The 12,221-nt window shown below is 41.8% G+C and overlaps 1 protein-coding gene across 2 annotated transcripts in view; it reads left to right on the top strand.

The window, feature by feature from the left end:
- GXYLT2 (glucoside xylosyltransferase 2) overlaps positions 1-10,326 on the top strand; it is a 44,813-nt gene extending 34,487 nt beyond the window's left edge. Inside the window, exons 5-7 of one of the 2 annotated variants that reach the window (XM_069966867.1) lie at positions 922-1,045; positions 2,004-2,164; positions 3,192-10,326. In XM_069966867.1, coding sequence (XP_069822968.1) covers positions 922-1,045; positions 2,004-2,164; positions 3,192-3,374 — 468 coding nt within the window. In that variant the 3' untranslated portion in view covers positions 3,375-10,326. Of the gene's footprint in view, positions 1-921; positions 1,046-2,003; positions 2,177-3,191 lie in introns of both variants that reach the window. The other variant, XM_069966866.1, reaches the window with a different exon arrangement.
- The last annotated feature ends 1,895 nt before the right edge of the window (positions 10,327-12,221 follow it).

Below are 12,221 nucleotides of genomic sequence, written 5' to 3'. Positions count from 1 at the left end.
GAGAGCACTGTGTCAGACTGGAAAGAATACAGGACTTTCTGCAGGGCATACAGCAGCTGATAAGTGCTGGAAATGTTGAATAGAAGTAATTTACAAATCTGTATAACTTTCTGACACATGTTGATTTCAAAACATTTTTTTTCTCTGGAGTACCCCTTTAAAAACTGAAACCTGAGTTATTTTCGAATGTTTCAATATATAATATAAAGAGGTTGTCCAGGAAAAATTACTCGGTTCTTTCCGGCACCTCCATAGGAATGAAAAGAGCCGTGGGTTACCTGCCGTGCCCGCGGCTCCGTTCATAACAAAGAAGTCGGAGAGTACGGAAGATGGACCCCCTGCGATCTCTTAATTTTGCCTCTTTATAAAATACTATATAAAGCTTATGAGACCAGGGGGCAGAGTAATTAACATTCCATCTATGATCATGGAAATGGTTGTCAATCACTGAGTGAGACTGCTCCCTGTACTCATAAGCCCTTAAAGGGAATCTGATGAGGACAGCATAAACTAGTGACAAATGCCGAACAGAACAGTGTTTTACTTACTTCATTCTGTTCAGCCATTCTAATATATGGAGAATGGGCTTTGTGCCGCACCACTCTGTCCTCTGTCTGCTCTACACAGTATATATTTACAGTATAGACAGACAACTCCCAATCAAAGGGAGTTAGTGCTTATCAATATCAAGGACTACTGAACGTCTCACATGGGTATAGTGTTATACAAGTTACTAATAATTATGCCATTTGATGCCAAGTTATCAGCATCATACAGGATGGCTAAAAATGTAGTCACTGTATCTAAGAAACCATGCCACGTCAGGCCACAGTAGACGGCTGATATGCACACGTCCACACACCTGGCTCTGTACTCGCAACCAACAAAGTCTAATAATCATATTTGATTTTTCTTCTGTAGAATAACATGATTCCTGCTGGTCTAACATGGGAAGAAATGCTCCATCCGCTGTATCAGAAATACAAAAACTACATCACATGGGGAGACCAGGACTTATTAAATATCATTTTTTATTTCAACCCAGGTAAGAGTCACAGCTCCCTGTGTAGACAAGTTCAAGTGATCTTTAGATTTAAAAATTCCTGTAATCTGCTATCAATGGGCCTGAGCCCCTTTGTACAGTAAAAATATTCTGGTAACCCTCCTAATTAGAGGGATTTTCCAATTGCTTTTCCTATTTAAAAAAAAAATCCATGTTTCACTTTAGTTATATACAGGATTTTTAGATTTGCTAGATTATCAGATACTACATTTTGCTTCATATTGTAGCCTTTGCACCCAAATATAGCAATACTTCAATTGTGTGCCCTTAACCCTCATACTAAAGTAGGTTGAACTTGCCTTCACTGGCATGGGGGCACCACAACACTCCACTGACAGAGGATATGGGTGAAGAAAAGGGTTGGGCATGATGGATTTTAAGCATTCAGCTCTTGTTCTGGGAGTGATAAACTGCTGCAAGAGCAGTGTGGCTTACCTCTCTTCCTTCGGGAACACATAGCATGGCTGAAGGCTCATGTGCTTGGGGTGCACGGGAGGAAAAAAAGACGTCTGGATGATTATTGTTTTCTTATTCACTGTAAATACTACTAGTGTGTTTATATGAATGTAAAGGCCATATTAGAGAGCCGACCTTGCTAGATCAGCACTCGCTTACCGAGCCTATTACCTGTCCGTTCAGTTCTTCTTTTATTCATCCATTGGTCGGGCATTAGCTTTTACAGAGATGAGAGAGAGATGCTTTTTTGACAGGTTAAATGATTTAGATCAGCTGATCAGCTTAAATGATTTGGCACATAATCACTTCGCGTAATAGTGCCTGGTTAACTAATAAAATGCATTAAATTCCAAATTTTACATATTTTGAGGGTTTTTTTAGCATCACATATTTCACTATGTTTATATGCCACTCATGAGATTGTGTTTAACACTTAGTAAGTTGTTAAGAAAATTTTTTAACTTTTTTCGTTTATTCTATTTAGAGAATCTGTTTGTATTTCCATGTCAATGGAATTATCGACCTGATCACTGCATGTATGGGAGTAACTGTAAGTCAGCAGAAGATGATGGTGTATCTATTCTCCATGGCAACAGGGGCGTCTACCATGATGACAAGCAACCAGCGTTCAAGGCTTTCTATGAAGTAATTCGTGATGTATGTGTGATGAATAATCCATATCTTTATGTGTAATTTGCAAACCCCAATTCTAAAAAAGGTTGGGATATCCTGTGAAATGTAAAAACACAGTGCAATGACTTGCTGGGAAAAACTGGATCTAAGTTTTCCAGGCACCCGGGGTGGAGCAGCAGTGAGTTAGTGCCCTATTACACGGAGTGATAATCGGCTGAATCATCGGCCCCCGAACACGCATCACTACGCTCTTATACATTACCACTCCACACTTCCATTCTTCTACTTCCCTCTGCTTGCTTTCCAGTCGCTACAGCTTCAAAACAGGCTCTGAGCTGACAGGCTGCTCAGACAATCACTGGCCGCGATGGTCCCCTGTGCTGCTGCCCCTTAGTAGATGGTCTCCTGTGCTGCTGCTGCCTCTTAGTAGATGCTGCCTTCTGGTAGATGGGCCCCCTAGTTCCATGGCACCCTGCTTGTAGTCCCCCGATGATTGTGGTGGCCATCCCCCATGATAAAAATAAAATAACAAAAACAAACTAATTTCCAACACTCTCCCTACGTTTCTTCTCTCTGGACACAGCTCTGCTCTTTTGACTTCTGACACTGGCAAGCTACAGATACTGCCTGCGCCAGAAGTCCTGGCCGCATTCATAGAGCATCAATTGTGTCTTTATCTTAAAGGTGCCCACACAGTTGAATAGTGCACTCAGTAAGGATGGCGCTGCAGTGCGGCACATCACTCGGGTCCACTGGAGGATTCGGGTATCCCTAAGTCATGTGCAATGCCACTTAAATTTATTTTAAGTGGGCAGTTTGGACAACCATAGGCCCCCCAGGAGCCTCAGGCCTGGCCAAACCGCCCACATTATTATCTGTTACTGTAGTTTGTTGGGTTTAGTAAGCAAATCATGGCCCTGCAAATGATGGTTATACGTTTGCATATAAGTGAAAGTATAGGTTGATCTCTAACATACCAGCCCTACCAAAGTTACCGCCAACATTTTTGTATAACATTTTTTTTTTCTCCTCCTTGCAGTACCCGTTTGATGGAAATCTTTTTCAGTCCATGTATTACCCCCTTCAGTCGAAGTTCCTGGAAAGTGTCCATACATTATGTGGTAGGATCCCACAGGTGTTTCTCAAGCAGATAGAGAATACTATGAAGAAGGTGTATGAGAGGCGAGTGATCTTCTATGCCGGATCTCGAGTACGAAGCTGAGGATTATGACAGTGATGGCATTTTTGCTTTAAGAAATTATTTAAAATACATCTTTTCATATGGATAAAGTTTTTATCTGTGAAGTTTAAAGCTATGCAAAAGTAGCAGATTGGACAACATGATTGAGAAACCCTTCAAAGACACACACCGAGGTATTCAGTGCATCATCAATTCAAGGGGAACGACTATCGATTTCTTAGAATATAACAAATTCTGTCAATGAGAAGTATAAATTATACTGAAATATCATGACAGAAAAAGAAAACACGAACTATTGTAAACATTGGGCTTCTTTATGTAAAAACTGATGCTGAAAAAAATTGGTGGTGTTCATAGGTTGGCATAAATTTTAAAGAATGGACATTGTCAGTGATAGCCAAACGGGGATCAGCGTACATTTTTTAGTATTAAACAGTGTTCTAAAACCTGTTGGTCTCCAATTGTTGCAAAATTAAAAGTAGTCTGCCGAAATGTAAAAATCATCAGAAGGCAGGGGGTGCCTGTGCTCCCCTAGTAGTGCCTTCTTGTTACCTCCCCACTGTCCCACTCCAGCAACTCCAAATGCTGAAATGTCACGGCCCCGTTGATGGATTGTCCGCTCAGCCATTCAGTGACTGGGGTGGGACACCACTGCTGTTACTAAGTGGCTGAATGGGCAATTCATCAGCGCTGGCCCCGCCTTGCTGCGATTTTTACTTTTCCTAAAACTTCCTCTTAAAACTCTTAGGGCCATATTACATGGCCTGAAAATGAATGGAAGGCGATCGCTTATGGAACCTATTCGATGGCTTGATGATCGTGAAAGAAGACATTGTTATCGATGTCCGTGCAGCCCTTGCTGTATATAGTAAATAATAAAGTATATACCTCCCTACACTCCACAGTGTCTTTATAGCTTCTCCCCACTCACCGCTGGCACAGCTGAAGCCATCTCTAAAGTCACAGGCTGCTTAACCAATCACTGGCCAAGAGGGGTAGTGCCGCAGCCAGTGTTTGGCTGAGAAGCCATCAATACACTGAGGTATAGGTATCTCTTTACACAGAGATGAGGTGAGCGGGGAGAAGAGAGAAGAACACAGTGTGGAGTTTATTATTCTACTATACCCATTCCTCAGCCATCAGCCGAACATTGCTATTACACAAAGCGATGCGTGGTTAGTGGCCGATGCTTTATAACGTCTATGTCTTTGCAAAAAAAAAAAAAAAAAATGGATGAAAAAACGAATGTATATGTGTGCATCTGTTTTTATCCGTTTTTCCTTTGACTTCCAAAAAGATGCATTTTGAATGGAAGTCAATGGAAAAACGGATCAAAACGGATGCATACAAATGCATCCATTTTCCATCCGTTTTTTTTGCAAAAACATAGTGTGAACCCAGCCTTACATGGGCTTTGTGTAATAGGGCCCTTAGTTGTCCATTGTCTATGATTTTACCAGGAGAGCCATGGGTTGCAGAACACTGCTATAGACAATGAAAAAAATTATTTATGTGTGGGCAACATTTCCAATTTTGCCTACAGCAGTTTTCATACACTATGCCCAATTGTGTCATTTTTTATATATGTTTTATACAATTTTTTTATTCTCCTGTGTGAGGAACAATTGTGGTATTCCCAGGAAGGGAACTGTTTATTTGCTAGACCCATAGGTCGTGCATAGCAGGTAGTGCAAATAATTTGTTGTCCAGATGACATCTTATTGTCATGGACACCCTCTCACCTTATTTCCACAGCATTTATTTTTGTACGTGATCACTATAGGAATTTCCCTGATAGTGAAGAGTATTTATCAATAATGTCAGTAATGACTGGAAACTAAAAACTGGGCTATAACTGGGATTGAAAAATCTGATAATCCAGCATTAGAGATAAGTGAACCCGAATGCTTGGCATTTGATTACCGGTGGCTGAACACGTTCAATGCAGCCCTAAGGCTGCCTGCAAAACATAGGCTTTATCCATGTTTTTCAGGACTCCCTAGGGCTGCATCAAACTTCTTCAGCCACCAGTAATCAAATGCTGAGCGTTCTGGTTCACTTATTTCCATCCAGCACCCATTTCCAGTCCAGAACTACTTAATAATCTGGAATCTCATAAAAGCAGAAATAACTTTTTATAAGATTTTCTGTGGCCATCTGATAATCCAGAACACAGAATGATCCTGCTGTCACCAGGACCAGTTAGTTATTAAAATGGTAAATTAAGCAATTTTTTTGATTGAGAATATTCCACAGTTTCTTTTCTACAGGTTGTATGTGTCTCCATAGTAACAGACTATAAACAAACCCACTAATCCTAGTCATACTGCCTCCATCTGTTCCCTATCTCTCTCTCTCACACACACACACAAACACACACACATACATACATACATATATATATATATATATATATATATATATATATATATAAATAAAATTTGGTGTGAAATGGAACAGAATGTGACTGCAAGATCAGACTGCGTAGGGTTTGTTTGTAGTCTGTTACCATAGATACAGATAGATCTGCTTAACAGCTATAAACACTTTCTCCAGATTGCTTTATTTTTCATTATGGATTGGAGTAATAAATGCTGGTGAAAGAGAAAATAGACTTAAAGGAGAAGTCCAGAGTAAATAAAATTTTTAGGCATACGGGGCTAGGAGGAACATAATAAACAAACCCTACTTACCTTTTTAACCGCTTTAGGACTCCTGCCAGGCCCGGGGATCTTCTGCTCCAGTGACATGACTCTGATGATGGATGGCCCGCTCAGCCAACCAGTGACTGGGATGGGACGGGACACCTGTGCAGTCACTGATTGGCTGAGCGGGCAATCTATCAGCCAGGTTAAGCATTTTCCCTGAGTGGTGACTACATTATAAGTGAGTTCCAGTGGGGATCCTGGGGCCTGTGAAGCGGTGCTGCGGAGACACAGGGAGAGGTAAGTAGTGCTTTTTTATTATGTTCCCCCCGGCCCTGCCTGTTTGTAAATTATCGTTTTCTCCTGACTTCTCCTTTAAGGTAATAACTATTATGCAGCCAATCAGATGTCTGTTTTTTAGGACTAGCAAAAAGTAAGGGACATTCTGGTTGGATACAAATGTGCTGGTTTTACATTGTGTTTTAAGAGCTTTAAATGTGTTTTTAAGCTTTAAATAAGAAGAAAAATAGATATTGTGTATAATGGTATAATGAACTTATCACCCACACATTTTTAGCTATCAGTTAATATCTTTACCTGCCAACTTTCATCTACTGTCCCCATACTTGGCCCAGATGTACACTTGGAGGGTGAGTCTGTGTGGAATGAAAGGTAGAATCTGATTGGTTGCTAGGGGCAACTGAGCCAGTTTCACTTTACACCATGTTTGATAAATCTCCCCCATGTTGTTTGTATGATATGCAGCTGCCAGACACCTCTGGTACTAATTATTTTGGGGAATCCACTAGATTTTTACAGGAAAATATAACCCAATCAATATAAAAGGGTTGTCCAGAATAAAACATAGCTGCACAAATTTTCTGATCCTTGCAAACTTTTTAAAGAGGATCTTTTTAGTTTTTTGGACATGTCTATGGTTTTCCTTAAATAATAAAAATTCTGGAGTATGTTTTGTTTTAATCAGCATTGGGTCCAGCTAAAACTGTATTCAATTCTTAAAGGGATTTTCTATCTAAAAGCATCCATTGGATAATGCTAGATTAATGAAAGTCCAACCACTGAGGCCACTACTGATTGCTAGAATAGGAGACCCTGATCCTGCCCTCCCCAGCTACAAGACAGTGGCCAGAAAGTGTTTCAGTGGAGCAGCGGATGAGCATGTCCTCTTTTGCTCTATTCTGCTGCTCCTTTTTTCTTGCAGGAGTACTCCTTTAAACTTGCCTAAATGTGGTATTTATTTAAGAGAAAGAACAGTAGATTGTAATTCAGGCTTCATCACCCAAGCTGGAAGTCTGGCAGTTTCTACGCATACAGTTTCATTACTGCCCATCGTCTCCACTTTTTCACAGCATGCAGTAATTGATAGTACTGTGACTACAGCAGGAAATCCAATACATTCGCACTTAACCGACTTTTGTGTAATGCTGATGAACTGTGTTGCGCTGGAAGGAGGGTAGATTAAAATGTTTGTTGTCAAACAGGTTATGATTCAGTGCGAGTGCAGTAAGGAGCATGATATTGATTCATGGGGAGTTGGCATCAGACATTGAGATGCCTACTGGAGCCATGTATTGACAGTATTAGGGTGGTGCAGAAGGAATGTCCTACATGGGGCTTATATCAAGCACATTATAAAGTGATAGAGCTGACTGATACGTAAAGAGTTTGTATACACTAAGCAAAGATTTAAAGGGAACCAAACAGCACAATTGTGCTGATATGGTTCTCAGCTGCACAGTATAGATCTACCGTGCAGTTCCCTGAGGCTACCAACCGTGTCTGCGGTGGTAGCTTTCCATTGGGGAAGAAGTAGTTTTATTTTGGCGCGGAGAGGGGTGAGAACATGGCATCTGGGCGGGAAGCCACCGGTGACTAGTCACGGCTCTCTATCTGTCAGCGCGCAGTGTGGGGATGATAGACAGGCAGAGACACCCATTAGTGGAATAAAACTAAATTTTCCCTGAGGTAAACCTACCACCGCAGACACGTGTAGTAAATCTATACTGTGCAGCTTGGAACTTTATTAGCACAGTGATACTGATTGGTTCTCTTTAGGAGAGCTGCAAACTGAGCAATTACCTTTCCCTAAGAGCAAACTAAAACCACGCAAAATGATTTAGCGGTGTATCATCATGGTATTACTGGGGAGTTGGAGTGTAGCATTATGGTGGAACTATATCGGATATGGTATTATATAGATACTAGAAATAAACAAATATTGAGCACACTCGGGTCCATCTGAACCTGAGCATGCGCCATTTGATTACTGTTAGTTGCAGAAGTTGGATGCTGCATGGAAAACATGGAAACAGCTATAGGCCGAGTTTACACAACATAAGACATCGGCTGTTCTGTGACACAGCCGTGTCACAGAACGGCTGCTGTCAGTGAAGTTCATCCCGGCCGGTACTGCAGTTCATGAACTTAATTTCCATAGAAATAGGATGCGTGAGCATTTTGGTGTGCCCGCATTCCAATTACACATAGCACACAATGTAAAGTGCGGCTGGAGCCACACTTTGCATTGTCTGCACAGTCAGCTTTGTGCGGCCGCTATTTAATGAATAGCAGCCGCACAAAACTAACATATCAGTTTTTCGTGCAGCCACAAGGAATCCCGGCCGGAGTACACTCCATAGACTTAAATACTATGTATATTTCACAGCCAGTGTTGCAATTTGCAACAAAAGCTGTGATTAATTGAAATTATACATTGTATGAACTTAACCATATGCTGTTTCCATGTTTTCCAGGACTCCTTAGGGCTGCATCCAACAATTTCAGCCACCGGTAATCAAATTCAGTGGGTTTGGATAAACCTGAGTGTGCTTGAGGTTCTCTCATCTCTAGTGGCTGACAATAATAAATTTTTCAAGGGCATTGTGTATAATGAAAAGCTTTTTCTACTGAGTTCCAACTGCAGAGGCCCTAAGCACAGTGAGGATACCTGGTACGTGTTGGAGAACACCCATCATGTATGTACCACACAGTGTGTTAGGGTAAAATGTACAGTTGTTGTCTACATGAGACAATCCTTTAAGTGAAAACCCCTATACAGTGCTTAGATAGTTAAACCATACAGTTGTATGCAATTGCTAAATAATATCTAGCATGGAAGCGAGCGGTTTTAAGACATTAGTGGTTCCCAATGTGAGCAGGTACCTCAACAGTAAGGCTGGTTCACTGGGTAAAAAACACAGTATGTAACCATTGTTGCTTTCCTCAATGCTTCATATAATAGATACTATAAACCAGTTATTACTAGGTGGACACTATGGTGCCTTTAAAACATAATGGAATATTCTGTATATACAGTCAGCATCACTATTCAGCAATGAGGCCTTTCTTATTGCAGAATGCATACATACTTCCACTTTTACACCATTTGGACAATAACAACTCCCAGGTTTCAAATTTGAGTTCAGGGCCCTGTGATAAAGCTATGCTTACAGATGGCTTTATACCCTTTATTGCTTTGTCCAATACCCTTCAGCTCCATCGAACCCTGCTTTTGTTGTTACTCTACAACTACTTGAGTCAATGTTACAATGTGCCTTTTGGGTTTTTATGGTCTTCAGTTATGTAGATAAATATGTGGGTACACATCCCCAGTACACCTCTATGTGGGTACATGTCTCCAGCATACCTCCATGCGGGTACACGTCTCTAGTACATCTCCATGTGGGTACACGTCTCCAGCACAGCTCCATGTTACTTCAGCTTGATGCATCACACACATTAGTATGTTGCTGTTTTTATTGTTTGCTTTGCATTTCTATTTATCTCCATTCTATTATACTGGAACTGTAAAACCCTTGTCGTGACTTCCTGAGGTAACGCTGTATTGATTGTTTATGTCTCCCAAGGAGACAACCATGAAGAAAATATGTACTCTCCTCATTTACAGAGGTACTGGGACTTCTGGATCCAACACATTGCTGGCTGGTGTGTTACGATTCAGATTGTCCATATAAAACAGTGGTCTGTGGCCTGGCAGATCTTTAGCAGTTGTGACATTACTGCTCCCGGTGGACAGTGCATGCTGGGAGATGTCATAACGACGACCACCAGGTTGCAGACCACTGATGTAAATGAACCAGTTTCCTACATGTAACTGAGGAGGCTATTTTGTGGACGGATTTAGCACAATACAATAATATTCGGACACAAAATGACTGTTCACAATTTGTGCAAGTTATTCATATTTTAAATGTTTTTGGTTTTATTTTTGTCTTTTGTTATTTGCTAATTTTTCTAACTTCTCACGTGTAACATAAGGTTGAGAATAAAAGTGGTAAAAAACTTAAGCTGTTGTCTGGTGCTTCCTTATTATCTGGTTTAAAGGGAATCTATCACTAGATTGATGGTCCTTGAAACGACTCTACCCACAATATGACCCCCCAAATCACTTGTACCTTTGGATAGCTGCTTTTAATCCAAGATCTGTCCTGGGGTCCGTTCAGCAGGGGATGCAGTTATTGTCAGAAAAACAACTTTTAATCTTGCAGCGCTGTGTCTAACGGCTGGGGCTTACATTTGTATATGCATTAGGCTGGCACATCCTCTCTGTCGTTCCTCCCCACCCTCCTCATCATTAGCAATGCTCCAGGCAGATTGCTTCCTATTCCCCATCTGTGGCAGCACGGCACATGGGCTGGATCATTAATACACCTGTGCATAGCTCAAACAGCAGTAAATGTTCCTGGATCATTCCTAAAGATGAGGAGGGTGGGGAGGAAGGATGGAGAGGGTGTGCCAGCCTAATGCATATACAAATGTAAGCCCCGGCCGTTAGACACAGCGCTGCCGGATTAAAAGTTGTTTTTATGACAATAACTGTATCCCCTGCCGAACGGACCCCAGGACAGATCTTGGATTAAAAGCAGCTATCCGTAGGTACAAGTGGTTTGGGGGGGGGGGGGGGGGGTGTCAGAGTCACTTTAACCCCTTAGTGACCGCCGCATATATATTTACGGCAGCAGAGCGGGTGCTCATATTACGGCGGCAGCAGAGCGGGTGCTCAGCGGTCACACTGCCCGGAGCGTAGGATTCTCCGCTCCGGGCAGTTTAACCCGTTAAATGCCTCTGTCAAACCATGACAGCGGCATCTAATGGGTGCCGGTGTGTACCGGTCGGCGTCGCGGGTAACTTACGCGATTGCGATGTCCTGCTGCGCCGTCCGGTGTCCTGGTGGTCTCCATGGTGATCCGGGGTCCTAATGAAGGCCCCCGGGGTCACCATGGAGATGGATGGAGATGGCCGTGGCTATTGCCTGTCAGCATGAGGCATGATACAATAGACTGCAGTACATCAGGTACTGCAGTGTATTGTATCAGTGATCTAAGTATTTTACACTAGTGTAAAGTAATGTACACTAGTGTAAAAGTAAAAAAAAAAGTGTGCACCAAACACAACACAGCCCCCCCCAATAATAAAAATGCATTACATTCCCCATACACAATAAAAGTTGACATAAAAGTGATCAAAAATACAAATCCTATACATATTTGGTATCGTTACGTCCGTAACGACCCAATCTATAAAACTATATCAATAACTACACCGCACGACACACGCTGTAAAAAAAAAAAAAAAAAAAAAAAACAGTACCAGAATAGCAGTATTTTATCAATCTGATTTAGAAAATACGTTATAAAAGAGATCAAAAAGTCATATACATATAAAACTTGGTATCAATAGAAACTAAAGATCTTCCCGCAAAAAATAAGCCCAAAACCAGCTCTGTCGCGCAAAAGATAAGAACGCTATGGATCTTGCAATGTGGCGACAGTTTTTGTGAGTTTTTGCTAGGAAGATAGTTTCTATTGCGCCTAAGCGGTAATAGTTAAAAAAAACCTACACAAATGTGGTATCACCGTAACCGTAGCGACCCAGAGAATACATGTATTATGTTATTAGTGACCGCCGATACGGATTTTTACGGCGATCACTAATGGGCTCTATTCTACTGCCATCAGCTCTTTATGGCGATGGCGCAGAATAGTGCAGCGGCGCCGGTAATGCGCGCAGCCCCCTCCTCTCAGCTATCGGGGGTAGCTGAGGGGTTGGGGCAGAATGTGGGGTCAGTCCCGGCCAGTCCCCTCACCGGCGATCGCCGTTATTACCAGTATAACGGCGGCCACCGGTAACGGGCATTCACTTCTCACAGTGAATCCACAGTGAGAGGAGATGAAAACATGTC

Source organism: Dendropsophus ebraccatus, chromosome 4, assembly GCF_027789765.1.
Source record: "Dendropsophus ebraccatus isolate aDenEbr1 chromosome 4, aDenEbr1.pat, whole genome shotgun sequence".
NCBI classification, from domain to species: Eukaryota; Metazoa; Chordata; class Amphibia; order Anura; family Hylidae; genus Dendropsophus; species Dendropsophus ebraccatus.
The sequence above is the reverse complement of the archived record's forward strand: the minus strand, read 5'-3'. Positions and strand labels throughout refer to the sequence as shown.